Source organism: Callorhinchus milii, unplaced genomic scaffold, assembly GCF_018977255.1.
Source record: "Callorhinchus milii isolate IMCB2004 unplaced genomic scaffold, IMCB_Cmil_1.0 Scaffold2, whole genome shotgun sequence".
Taxonomy (NCBI): Eukaryota; Metazoa; Chordata; class Chondrichthyes; order Chimaeriformes; family Callorhinchidae; genus Callorhinchus; species Callorhinchus milii.
Genome location: NW_024704743.1, coordinates 63,269,964 through 63,284,627, shown reverse-complemented (window position 1 = coordinate 63,284,627; position 14,664 = coordinate 63,269,964). Strand labels below are relative to the sequence as shown.

Genomic DNA, 14,664 nt, shown 5'->3' with positions numbered 1-14,664 from the left:
TAGGCTTTTGTTTGTTGTTATTAACCAAATTTAAAAATGATCATAAGACAAGTTTAGTCACCAAATGGTTAGATGTAACTGTTTTACAACCATGTAAGGTGATGCAGCCCTGTGTTTTTTTTCCCTCCTGTGAAACTGTCTTGTACTATAAATGAGTAAATTTACCAACAGGGAGCCATTACTCTCAATGAACAGATTTGTATTCTGACTGTGGATCTGAGCATAAACAAGGTATTGGATGCCTGACAAGCTGGGGAGGCTGCCAACTTTGGCTAGTATCTGGCTGTGGTACTAGATGACTGCAAGGTATTCAGTCTACAAAGACTAAAAATTCTGGCAGGGCTGTGTCTCTTCCACTTTACTCTCTCTGCACATATTAGACTGACATTAATAGACCTGGACTATAAGCTCAACCTCTACCGAACGGTGTTTGTCATGTTGACTTAAGCTTTATATATTAGGCTACTACCGGGGAATTGCTATATTGTTAGAGGTGCTGTCGTTCAGAAGCTATGTTAAATCCAGGCCCTGTCTGCCTCTTCCAGTAGATGTTAGTGATTCAATATCACTATTTAAAAGTTAAGGGAATTTCTTCCATTGTCATAGCCACCAGTCCATTGGTTTTTCACTTCATGGTTGCTGTAGACACATGGCTAACATGTTAATCTTAAAAATGCAAGTTGCTACACTTGAATGTAATTACATGTGAAACATGTTTAGATGTTTTCAGACTATTGGCCTATATTTGATGCGTGTGTAAATCTGAAATAGTTCTAACAATGTTTCTTCTCCCAACAGTTGTCTCCAACAAACCAAAAGTTGTTACCAACAGTGGGAAAAAAAACAATCTTTAGCAATGATAATGTGCTGAGTACACTAGTTTTCATTATTCTGCCAAGTTATCCTTTGTCAATGATTTTCCTTTACACTTGATTATACATGAAGGAAAATTCCAGGATCTATAATCATAAAAGAATAAGTATTTCTAGCCACAGTGGTGTATTTATGTACAATGCTGCTTAAGGCAGAAATGGAACGAGGAAGATCTAGTTCTTTGGAATACTTGGGCACAGTCATAAGTAGCTTCTTCAGATAAACTGGGGACTGGAATTTCCCATTTTAAACCGTTTCCTGTGTTGTAGAGTCTCAGTTCCTTCCTGTAGGAAGCTATTGTAAAAGAAAATGGAAAGAGTTTGCAGGAGGAAATTGAAAGACCTATTAATGTAGTTGAAGATACTTTGCAACAAATTCTCTTACCCCTACCCCCCCCAATCCCATTTCTTCTCAGGGCAATGATGCATGCCGGGGTGGGGTGTGATTCTATGAGTCAGACCTGTGTTACCTTACGTAATTGTGCCTGATAATTGTCAGCAGCCTGCAAAACTGGTATGTATGAAAGCCAAGCCCAATCCTGCCCCCCCCCCTCCCTTGTTCAAATGCAGACACTTTCCACTAAGAGTCATGAGTCATGGATACCAATTGGGAGTGAGAAACCAATATGATTCATTCCCCTCCCTCAGCACCATGGTTCACTGAAGTTAATTGAGGTGTTTCCACTACTGCCTCTGAGATTCGCTAACTTCAGTGCTAAGATCTCAGACATCTATATATATATATAGATATACATTGGTATAGTTTCCATGCTTGTTGTCAATTATTTGGTCAGAGGACATTTTGTATTGAACTGAGACCACTCTATTTACATAGACAGCTAGGAGGTCTGAGTAAACCCCAAACATCTGCCCAATGCCCAGGTGAATATACTAAATTGTGTACTACAAATTCAGGTTATTGCAAAGGAGCAAATGAGTCAGTGGAAGCCAGTTAGTTACATCTGTCATTGAACTCGCCACCAAATGAACATCTGCAGTTGTTATCTCTCCCTCCACCCCTCATCCCTGGATAATCCACCTTTAAATCCCCAATATTTTATGCAGATGTGTTTTAACATTCTACCTTTAACCAGCAAATAAGGTAAAGGATTCTGCCTGGAACTGCCATGAGGCTATATTAAGGAGATGTACAATTTCCTCTTTTCACATGCATTTACAAATGGGATATGGTAGCGCTTGTTTGCAGATCACTTATATGTGGCACATAATAGACCCTTATATTCCTAAGGCAACTCGCTCTACTTTGTTGTCAATTGAATAACACAAAAGCAGAGAACAGCTATCGGGATCCACTGCAGATTGTTCTCTTTGACTATGACTGCTTTATTCATTAAGTATCTACAGTTAATAATGAATTCCTAGTGTAACCACAGTGATATTTCTAGACTGGATTGGTATCCAGATTTTTTGGGGCATCCATACCCTCAAACGTTACAAAAGCATTTTTTTTTTTAAATGCTGTTGGAGGATTTTCATATTTCTAATCATTTTCAAAGGCTCCTGTATGAACATTTTCAAATAGAAAAAATTATATTGTTTTCCAGAATTTTTGAACCGGCCTTTAGAGAAATATGTAAAGAAATTGGAAGTGCCAGTTAGGATTCTACGAATGGAACAGCGCTCCGGTCTGATCCGAGCAAGGCTGAAAGGGGCAGCAGCTTCCAGGGGACAAGTGATCACATTCTTGGATGCACACTGTGAATGCACAGTGGGTTGGCTGGAACCACTGCTGGCGAGGATTAAATTGGACAGGTAAGAGCAATCTTGTGTAAAAGAGGGCTGCATGGATGAAAGGTCTTAATTAGAATGCTAAAGGTTAGTGACACTTTTTGAACTGGCTATTCCTAAATCACAAAGAGACTAGTGAGCTGTTTCAGTTTCCAATTCACGAACCACCTTGTATGTTGCTTCTGATTTGCAATATAGCCTTTAAAATCCCCAAATCAGCTTTTTAACTGTAGTGTTGGTCCCACTTCAATTGCCACATCTCCTGACCTTTTATTGTACAGAATGCATCTAATGAGTTGTTAAAAGAACCATGAAGTTAAATATAAATTACATTATTAGCAAAATGCTATATTCTTTGCTGTTTTCACTCTGTTCCAAAAAAGTTTTAGAAAAAACAAATTACAATTCAAAAATGTTTATAATTAAATTTTAATATTTTCTATTTTCTGCATAGCTCATAATTTCCCTTTCAAAATTGTTTCTCCTTTGAGTCGTGGAACTAGTTAATGATGAAGTTTATTTGAATAAAACTGAAAGTGTTCTGTGCCATCTTCATGCATCAATCAATTCACTCCTTAATCACTCTGTTCTAAGGAATATAACCTCAGCCTCTCATCGTAACTAAAACCCCTTCAGCCCATGTGTTTTAGCGAATCGTCGCTGGACACCCCCCAAAACTAGTACAGTATAGCCTTCTTAAGATTCAGTGTTCTGACCTGAATACAGTATTCCAAATGAGGACTGACCAACACTATAATTGGAGCAGCACCTGCTTACTTTTCAATACCAGCCCTCTTGTAATAAAAAAAATCTTCTTTGCCTTATTAACTGCTTTTTGCAGACACACTAGATTTTAATGATCTATAGACTTTAACCCTTAGATCTTTCTGCTCATTCCTATCTTTTAGCAGTTCTTCATTTAGAACATACTCCAAATCACTATTCTATCCGCGGTCTACTCCTGACACTTAGTGATGTTTAACTGCATCCAATTAATGTATCGATATCTCTGATTTTCACCTGACCTCTACAATTTGGAATACCTCAGTACTTAATGTCATCCACAGACTAAGAAATAATCTCCTCTAAACCTGCATCAAGGTCATTGATAAGCGTGTGAAGCTGGGGGCCCAGCATCATTCCTTGGGGACATTACTTGTCACTGTACACCAATCAGAAAACATTTCTTTTTTGTTTACCAACACTCTGCCTCCTATCCCTCAACTAATTTCCTTGTTGTGTCATGATATTACCTTCGCCGCCACGTGCCTTAATTTTAGCTGATCATTTTTTATGTGGCACTTTAATGCTTTCTGAAAACCCATATCAATAGCATCAATTGATATTCCCCCTTTATCATCACTGTGGTTCTGTCAAAGAATCCTATTAGATTTGTGAGATATGATTAACCTTTCACAAACTCGTATTTGTGCATATTGTCCATGGTATGTGCATATTTATCTAAATGGTCTGTTATGTCCTTGGTGATAGATTCCAGTAATTTTGCCTACTGTTTGTGTTAAACTCACAGACCTACAATTGCTTGCTTTATCTCTTCTTTCCTTGAATTTTGGTGTTACATTTTCTGCCCTCCAATCCTCTAATAATTCCCAAAGCTATTGAACTTTGCAAAATATGAATTAAAACCTCTACAGTTTCTTCCTTTATTTGTGTTGGTACACAGGGTGGAAATTGTATGGCCCTGGAGATTTGTCCCACTTCAGACCCACTGCTATCCATTACTATTATACTGTTTGAAATTAGACTTTTAATTTCCTCTCATTCACGGAATCCTGTAGCTTAATGGTTTGAACACTTGCCTCGCAAGTGAGAGGACCAGGATTTGATTCCCGGCAGGGCAAAATGTTGAGCACGCCTCTGTTTACCTAGCAATAAGTAGGAACCCTGTTAGTTGATTGGCGGATCACTTTTCAGGGGTAATAATCCCTTTTTAAAAAAATGTGGTCATTTAATCCACGACTGTTTGTGGGACACTACTGTGCACAATTGGCTGCCGTGTTTTGCCCACACAATATGCAATCAATTCACTTTACACTATATTCTATGAAGTGCTTTGAGACGTGTAGATGACATGATAAGGTGCTATATCAAATGCAAGGATTATTATTATTACTTCAACTCTGTCCTTCCCTGGACCTCTTTTCATTGTGAAAATTGAAGCAAAATATTTCTGCCATGTTCTTATCCTCTACTACTGTCAGTCAACCTGTATCCACTTTCAGGAGACCCGTCTTTCCTTTACCCTTCTCTTGATGTATTTAGAAAATGCTTTGCTGTTACCCTTGAAACCATTTAAAGGTGTTTTTTTCCCCCATGTTCCCCCTTAGCCTTCTGTATTATTTTCCTTATCCCTTTTTCCTTTTGCTGCTCTGTATATTCTTTCAGTTTTCCTACTCTCAGTTGCCATTTCACAGACATTCTTCTTTTGTTTAATGTTGATGGTAACAAAGTTATTTGACCTACAGCTTCAAATTAGAAAGTGTCTGCCTGGCTCAGTTGGTAGCACACTTGCCTAAATCAGAAGACTGTGGATTCAAGCATCGCAACAGGTCTTTGAACTCACAAGTCTAGAGTCTAGGTTGACATTCCAGTGTAGTGCTTGGGGGTGGAGTGAAGGGGATTGGGTGGGGGGGGGAGGCAATGTTGGCGGTGCTGTTTCTCTGGAGGAGTTGTCCTTTGCATGAAATGTTAAATTATTTTTTTGTCTGCCTGTTCAGGGGGTTATTTAAACATCCCATGGCACTATTTGAAAGAGAATGGAGTTTTTCTATTCTGGTTAACAATCCCCTAAATTAAATTAGTTATTCACTTTGTGACTGCGGGGCATTTCTGTGTACAAATCGGTTGCAGTATTCACCTACAAAATGCAGTCATTAACATTTACAGTATACCCTGTGAAGTGCTTAGACAGGTCATCTTTCAAAGTTAGTCTTATTTAAGTCTAAAACTTAAGTTTCTGATCCACTTTTCTCCCCTTCAAACCCAATATTGATTTTTCTCTTGTGGTCCCTATTCTTAAGATGATCTCTTACCATCAGATTGGTAGCTATTTCTGTCTCATTACTCATAACTGAGTTGAGTATGGTATGCTTCCTTAGCTAGAAAATGTACAATAACTGTTCTGCTTGATGATACAAGAGTTAATCTTTAACATCAATGTAAGACTTCAATAAAGTTTAGAGATTAATTCAGTTGTAAGAATTATCTTTTTACTCTTTCAAAAAGTAATTTTTCTATTCCATGGCTCGGAGAGTAAATGAATTAACCTTGAGTTGAATTCCTGATATAATTTAGCTATTTCTGTTTGAATTTGCGCCAGATAAATGCAGGATGTTGATGTGAATATTCTGGTAAGATTTAGAGTAGAATGATCCTTGCCTTATCGCATCTCCTCTTGTAATATTTTACTTGAAGGTGTTTCATAAACTAATTTAAATGCACAGTGCTCTGTCCTTTTCAAAATCATTTTCTGTTGTTTCATTATTTCAATTAACTATTTTAAATTTAATGTATAATGTAAAATTATTCCTTCGAAATGTCTTTGTTCATATTTGTGTGGGTGGCCATGTTAATTATTTTGCTTCAAATTTTTCAGCTGCGCTTTGATTTTCTTGATTTTAATATTAATCTAAATTAAATCTAAATAACTAGTCTGTGTTGAAAAGTGTGTGAAGTCTTCACAAAAAATTTAATAGCATTCCAACCAGTGCAGAAAGTTTTAGTATTTTCACATTTCCTCTTTCATAAGTAACCACAATAGCTGCAATGCGTTACCAGACAGGATGGTAGAAGCAAGGACACATTTAAGAAATTGCTCAATTCAATAATGGGAAGATTGCAGGGTTGGTATTCTGAAATGTTGAGATCAAATTTAGCTTGGCTCAATTGGTAGCACTCTTGCCTCTGAGTCAGAAGATTGTGGCATTCAAGTCTCACATTGGGACTTTGAACTTATATTCTAGGTTGAAATTCCAATGCAGTACTCGGGGTGTGCTGTGTTTTTAGAGGCATGAAATGTTTAACTAAGCTCTCGTCTGCATGTTCAGGTAGATGTTAAAGATCTCATCGAACTATTCGAAAAGAGATGAGGATTTCTCTCGGTGTACTGGCCAATAATCCCTTAAACTTTTTGCTACCTGACAGATGAATGGCTCCATTCCCTATTATTTCACTATTCATTACATCTGAGACTAGAAAAGCATTCAAGCAGATTGTTCTTCTGTTAATACCAGGCATATTCCATGTATTTCAAAGTTCTGCAGTATCATTTTTCATGTGAAACTACCTAATTTCTTGGAAGTGAAATCTGTGGATGTTCTGTGCTAACATACTACAGCATAAATTGTCATTTGCAGATTAAATGACCAGTGAGATCTCAGTATAAATCAGTCTCTGAACACTGAAACGTTTCCTTGCATGGTGAGGTAAAAGAAAGCGCTCTTCAGAACTCAAACATGGCAGAAAGGCCTGTTCAGGCAAAACCTCTCAATTCCAATGCTGTTCATTTATTTCTATTAACTAATAACATTGTGCCTGTGCTGGCAAATTCTCTTTATCACTCTGTTTGCTAACTATCTTGAATCAGTGTACAGAGAGCAACAATTCATCAGTGGAAATATTTTTCCCTATTGACTCCATTCAAACCTCCTCATGAACGATGGTTATCATTTATGTATTTAATCTCGTGTGTGCTATCAGTCTGAATTTGATTCTCTTAAAATAGTGATGTTTGAGAGATAAAGGTACATTAATAATAACATGCTGACAAAATGGGAAGAAGTACTACAGTGTTTGCCAGGCCTAATGTAACGGGATGCTTAAATGTACTTGAAACGTGTCCTTCCCTCCATGGCAGCATAGCTTGACCTTTTGTGTGAAGTTGTAACTCAAATCACTTGTGTGGAAAGTATTGTTTGTGATTGAGTGTTCACTATAGCTGTTTGTTGTTACCCTATCAGGAGTACAGTGGTCTGTCCAATAATTGATGTGATTAGTGATGATACTTTTGAGTACATGGCGGGATCAGATATGACCTATGGAGGATTTAATTGGAAGTTGAACTTCCGCTGGTATCCTGTACCTCAGAGAGAGATGGACAGAAGGAAAGGAGACAGGACTATTCCTGTTAGGTAAGTGGCTGGCAAACTGTAACACAATACCATGGAGCTTTGGGATTCTTGTGAAATAATGCCAGATTACTTTACAATGCATCAAAAACGATATTTTAAAATATTATGTTTTGATTTCCCTTTTATAATCTGAAATGCGATAATTTTATAAATTTAACTATTTCCTGTGCGTATAGGGATTCAGCTGAAATGAATAAATGATGGCAAATTATCATATGTACCAGTCAGACAACCAGTAATCTTGCATGTAAAGATAATTGAGGCCATATTTTGTAAAATAAAATTTCAATAATAGTAACCCTTGGTTCATGTCGGGAGGACGTCTCAAAGTACTTCACAGGAATTTATTGTGAAGTGGAGTGACTGTGTACTTGTCGGCGAACCAAGTAACACATTTGCGAGCCACAATATCCCACAAATAGCCATGAAGTGAATGAACAATTTTATTTGGGGGATTCTTGGCCAGTACACTGGGAGAAACTCCCTTCTCTTTTCCCTTCAATTCAAGTGAAAAGGGTTATATCGAATAATCGTTTTTTCTTTCCTCATAATTGTTGGTGTGCCACTGGATGGGCCAAAGCAAGTCAACGCTTCATTAAATTCGACAAGCTCGTTATTTTAATGTTAAATATAGAAAAGGAGCTGAGTAATTTTGGTGAATATTGTTGTCTTTATTTGAATGTACTTTATCTGTGTTTTTAAAACGTGTCTTATCTTTAAATCAGGACTCCCACGATGGCAGGAGGATTGTTCTCAATAGACAGAGATTACTTTGAGTTGATAGGAACATATGATGCAGGCATGGATATCTGGGGAGGAGAAAACCTAGAAATATCATTCCGAGTAAGTATTGAATCTTTCTTTCGCCCACCTTATTCAATGCAATAGATATAACATTTATATTGGCATTTCACAGGATTTTTTCTCAATATTGGAAGCCTGCAAGATTAATTTGACTTTCTTTCATTATTTGTTTTGGAATCTTTGTTAATTGAGTACTTTAGAATGGAGTAGGTTTTTATTCTGCCCCAATATTTTATTAGATTGTAGCAGCTCCTTATGTTAATTTGTAAAGCGTAGTACTGTAAGGTTACCTAGTACAACATAATAGAGTACAGAGTAACACTTCATAACAGCACAGGTTCATTTATTATGCAAAAGGATTATGGACCTAATTTAATGCACATGCCCACAGCCATCCATTCTACTGTCTTTCTACCTGCTAGCACAAAATGGCCAACTTCTGACTCAATTAGTTGCCATCTACGACACTTCTTGTATAGTGCATACGCACAATGCGCAGGAAGTGCTGTTTATGACTGACGACTTGAGGACAGCCACTTTTGTATTAAATCAATAAATTGTTTTTAACAATGAAAATTTATTGCAAATATTGCAAAAAACAATGAATATTGATATTTAGTGATTTCCACCAATCTTAACTATAGTCAAAAGGAAGAAGTATAATTACTAATCTGTAAGTGAACTATCTATCTAATCTATTTTACTTTCACTGCTTTTATATCTACACACATCAAGAGGCTGAATGGGGTATAACATGCTCTGAATATTAAATATAAAGCTTCCTTGGACACCCTTTCCCTCACATTATCAATAGAAAGTTGTATTTTACAGGAGAAAACAAATCATGAAAAACATCAGGAATTTACATCATCACATTCCTGCTCTCCATTACATATACAATATAAGACCTGATTCTGGGTCTTATTTTCATGCTTTTTCTCTCCAACATTTGATTCCCATGACAGAAAAAATTCCAAGCGATTATTTCATCAGATTTTATTTCTGTTCAACATTACACAGTCTTTCTTATTATCTGTTTAGCTGTGAAGTGTTTAATGGTGGTTCATTACTTAACCTAGCTATCTTGTTCGACCCTCAACTGTCTTTTCTTCCCCACATTCAAGCCATGACCCGCTCTGCCTTCCCTCACCTCCGCAACATCGCCTGACTCCGCCACTACCTCTCCCCTCAGGCCGCTAAAACTCTTGTTCATGCCTACATCACCTCCAGGCTCGACTATGCAAACGCCCTGCTTGTCGGCCTTCCCAACTCCTCCCTCCACAGGCTGCAGATAATCCAGAACTCTGCAGCCCGTGTCCTCTCCCGCACCAAACTCCGTGATCCCATCTCCCCCACTCTTGCCCGACTCCATTGGCTCCCTATCCTTCAGAGGATCCAGTTCAAGATCCTGGTCCTTACCTACAAAGCCCTCCATGACCTCGCCCTACCCTATCTCTGCGACCTCCTAACTCCCTACCAACCCGCCCGCTCCCTCCACTCAGCCGGCTCCAGCCTGCTTCACGTCCCCCGACCCACCCGCCCCACCATTGGCGGTAGAGCCTTCAGCCACTCTGCCCCCAACCTCTGGAACTCCATCTCCCAGTCACTCCGCCTCGCCCCCTCCTTTGCCTCCTTCAAGTCCCACCTCAAGACCCTCCTCTTCGACCATACCATTGGTCACCCCCGCTTCCCCTCCCCTCCCTTACACCACCAACCCCAGCTCGGGTCTGAAATGCTGTACACTGTCCAGCGCCTTGGGACATCCTCCCGATGTGAAAGGTGCTGTACAAATGTAATCTTGTTGTTGATGTTGTTGCTAACTGCCCTGAATCTGCAGCATCATTTTGGATATCGAGCCAGCAGAGCATATCTCTCTTGGTTTGTTTCCAGTCAATTCTGCCGTGCATCCAGACTATGATTTAAAATCTGTGTTGGATATCATGGACCCATACCAGTGAATGAATTATATGAAATTTGCCTAAACAGGAATGCTGGTAATCTGTAGCAGGTTAATAAGCATGCTCTTCATTCAAAAGATATCCAAGTTGCGTCTGTTTTGCTGTTTTCCAGTGACGCATTACTTTTATCAAGTGTAAATTCCCCTTGTTGTTCAGGATAAGAGCTTGGTATGGTTGGTTCATTTGCTGGAATGTGTTACAAGCTGCATGGATGTCAAAGCTTGCTTCCTCTAGATGTAGAGAGACCTCCAAGATCTATTTTGGCATAAAAACAGCTCTTCACTCTCAGATCAGATAGGGAATTGAGCAGGGAATATTTGTAAGTACACCTAGAACGACACACATGCTGTTCAATGTCCAGTTGAAAAGAAAAAAAAACACCTGGGTCCTTTGGCATCCAGATGATTTTTTTCCAGCATTAGTCACAAAACTGACTTAAGTCTAACATTTACTGTTGTGTGACTAGCCATAAACACTGTTGTGCTAAGGTATTATCCGTGCTCATGTGTAAAATAATACAATTAATTTATATTTATACTTTTGCAGAGAACCAGTATTAAAATGCAAGGATTATTATTATGTTAAATTGGTTGCAACATTGTGCATTTGAGCAGTAAACCCAGATTCTGTTATCTGTACTGTGTACATGCAGAATATTGAAGTGGGTAGTGGGTGTTGCAGAAGAATCAGTCAGCAGCAATGGGGTTGTGGAACTAAACAATTGATCTTTGGCCCAAAACACAAAACCAATTAAACCATGTGCAGAGGGTGCCCACAGTCAGGGGTGTTTGCTCCCTTCCAGACCAAGTGTTCCAGCACATCCCGAGAATGATTCACAAGCATTTTGGAGATGAGCTTGGATTATTCCATTGGGAGAGTGCTCCTCCAGGCCACTGGAATTTAGTGCTGGACACGGGATTGACTCCAGCAAGGGTCTGAATGACTGTCCATGGTCCTCAACATTACCATTCTACCCGCACTCTGATCGGAACTTCTCTATGGCCCAGCCCCATACCTGCTATGATATTGTGCGCACAATGGAACAACGTCAAGTATATTTTCCAGAGAATGTATTTGATAAGGCAGCATGTTTTGCACTGTGCAACATTAATGTTTTTTTATGACTGGTTATTGTTACTTAATTTTAAATTAATCAGAAGTGCAGATATTATTGCTAAATAACGGTTTTATTTAATATCTTGTCTAGATTTGGCAATGTGGCGGGTCTTTGGAAATCGTGACCTGCTCACATGTTGGTCATGTATTTCGGAAGGCCACACCATACACTTTCCCAGGAGGCACCGGGCAGATAATAAATAAGAATAACAGGCGGCTTGCTGAGGTCTGGATGGATGAATTCAAAAACTTTTTTTATATAATATCTCCTGGTAAGTACCATTACATAAATACTAGAAATTAAATTGAAATTTAATTATTATTTACAATTATTAATTTCATAGTCAACTTTAACAATAATAGAGAATATTATATTGCACATATTAAATTGCCAATTGGCAATCCATTTCTAAAAAAGTTGATCTTGATACTGTATATAAAACAAGTCTTACTGTACTATATTATTTCTGTTTGTCAATGCTGTTTGGTACTATTTCTATGCGTTTCACACGTTTGGGCATTACTCCGGATATAGCATCTTCCATACTGTCACTGCAGTTGATCCCAGCCTTGGATTGGATCCCAGGTTAGACCGGTGGAGAGCAAACGCCCTTCACAACTTTTTCATTTTGCATGTAACCAGAATAAATGTGCTCTGGACAGGTCAAACATGGAGGTGACTCTCTAGATCAGGGTGGTCCAACTGGTGGTCGCATCCGGTCCAGGGGGTGATTTCATCTGGCCCGCAAACCATTCCCAACTTCATTTTCCACTGAACAAATACAGGAAACATGCAGGCCAATCAGGAGATGGTCATCGGGGCTCAGGCTCTGCCTGACAATCAGGATAAAATATTGCTTAAGTGGCCCACAGACATTTCTCAAATCGAGCATTGGCTCTCAGCAGCCAAAAGGTTGGACCACTCTGGTCCAGATCATCAATCAGCTTGACTTATGAACTATGTGACTGAGTTCCTGAGACTTTATTCTGGTGCTGGACAGACAATACGATACTTGTCTCGTAGGTTAACAAACAGAACGGGACCCATCCTCAGTCTCTGTTCGAACAATACACCTGAATCCCATAAGGTGACCTCTTTAACAAAGCATCTAGTTTAAGTGCAAAACATGACAGCTGATGCTATTAATTTAAGCCTCTTTCTTGCTCCCCCCTGCCCGTGAGTTGAAGATGAGCTTTGCGGTGGTGCACAAAATATTTCCAGGGTTTTCCAAGCTCTTTACTTCACTAGGCAATGACCTGGTTTCTGCTCAAGGACTGCAGATAAATTGACATGGAGACTGGGTTCTCTCCTTCCCTGAGATACCAATATTTCAATGTGCATTTCTCCTGAGGTAGTTCAGAAATTTATAGGTGAACAGACAAAGATTATTTCAAAAAACTTTGCAAACTGTGGTATTTGGCTATCCTGTTGATAAGTGGTAGCCGCTCAATCTAACTGCCCCCAGGATGGATTCTCACTGGCCAGAATCTGGTCAGGCCAGATTCTTCATGTTCAATCAGCTTCAACTGCCTGATTACTGAAAGAGGATGTTTTCTAGATCAACGCCATTAAGGAGGGGATATCCTCTTCATCTCACATAAATCTTTACAAAAGGGAAGTCATGCTTAACTAATCTTCTAGAGTTTTTTGAAGATGTAACTAGCAGGTTAGATAGGAGGGAGCCAATAGATGTAGTATATTTAGATTTTAAAAAGGCATTTGACAAAGTGCCACACAAAAGGCTATTGCACAAGGTTAAGGCCCATGGGATTAATGGGAACATATTAGCATGGATTGAAGAGTGGCTAACGGGTAGAAAACAGAGTAGGGATAAACTGGTCATTCTTGAATTGGCAGGATGTGCCACAAGGATCAGTGCTTGGGCCTCAGCTATTTACAATGATCTAGATGAGGACATTGAATGTAACGTATCTAAATTTGCGGATGACACTAAACTAGGTGGGAGAGTAAGCTCTGAGGATGATGCAAGATTGCAACGGGATATAGATAGGCCTGGGCAGTGGGCGAGTAGGTGGCAGATGGAATTTAATGTGGGGAAGTGTGAAGTTATTCACCTAGGTAGACAAAATAGAAAAACAGATTATTTTCTAGAGGGGGAGAGATTAGATAGTGTTGGAGTGCAGAGGGATTTGGGTGTCCTTGTACACCAGTCTCAAAAAGTTAGTTTGCAGGTGCAGCAAGCAACTAAGAAGGCGAACGGCATGTTAGCGTTCATTGCAAGAGGGTTAGAGTACAAGAGTAGGGAAGTCTTGCTGCAACTGTATAGGGCCTTGGTGAGACCGCACCTAGAGTATTGTTTGCAGTTTTGGTCTCCTTATTTAAAAAAGGACATACTTGCCCTAGAGGGGGTTCAGCGTAGATTCACTAGGTTAGTTCCTGGGATGAGGGGACTGACCTATGAGGATGGGCTGAATAAACTAGGACTATATTCACTAGAGTACAGAAGAATTAGGGGAGATCTTATTGCACGCACTTTCCAACCTTCCCTTTGAATTGAAGTACTTGTAATTGAACAAATATACCGTGAATTCACTTTACAGCATATTCTGTGAAGCGCTTTGAGACATCTAGAAGATGTGAAAAGCCCTATATCAAATGAAAGGATTATTATTATTATAGAAGACTGTATAGTTGCTTTGGTTTTAGCTCCACAAGATAGAGATTCATGCAATGGTCAGCCTGATTTGTGATTCTGACTGAGACCCCAGTTTCCTGCCAAAGATAGTAAAGAACAAGAAATTACCATCCATCTAAAAACAAACACTTGGAATATGCAACAGATGAGTGCACATCTGAGAGGGAAAACTGAGTTAATATGAGTTTCCTTTTCAGGTGCTGATTGATGTGTTGTGGATTATTAGCGTTTCTGTTCAGATTTCACATTTTCAGTTTCTGAAATGTATCCAATTGTAATCCCATCTTTTTATTTTAAATCTGACCAGGATTTTTATTTCCACTGTATACAATTGTTTGTAGTACTTTAGTCTCCTTGA

General features: G+C 39.0%; 1 protein-coding gene across 1 annotated transcript in view; it reads left to right on the top strand.

The window, feature by feature from the left end:
- The window catches only part of galnt1 (UDP-N-acetyl-alpha-D-galactosamine:polypeptide N-acetylgalactosaminyltransferase 1), a 77,664-nt gene that overhangs the window by 47,259 nt on the left and 15,741 nt on the right, over positions 1-14,664 (top strand). The window contains exons 5-8 of the mRNA XM_007897441.2: positions 2,438-2,645; positions 7,601-7,771; positions 8,497-8,614; positions 11,741-11,921. Of these exons, the coding sequence (XP_007895632.1) occupies positions 2,438-2,645; positions 7,601-7,771; positions 8,497-8,614; positions 11,741-11,921 (678 nt within the window). The remainder of the gene's footprint in view (positions 1-2,437; positions 2,646-7,600; positions 7,772-8,496; positions 8,615-11,740; positions 11,922-14,664) is intronic.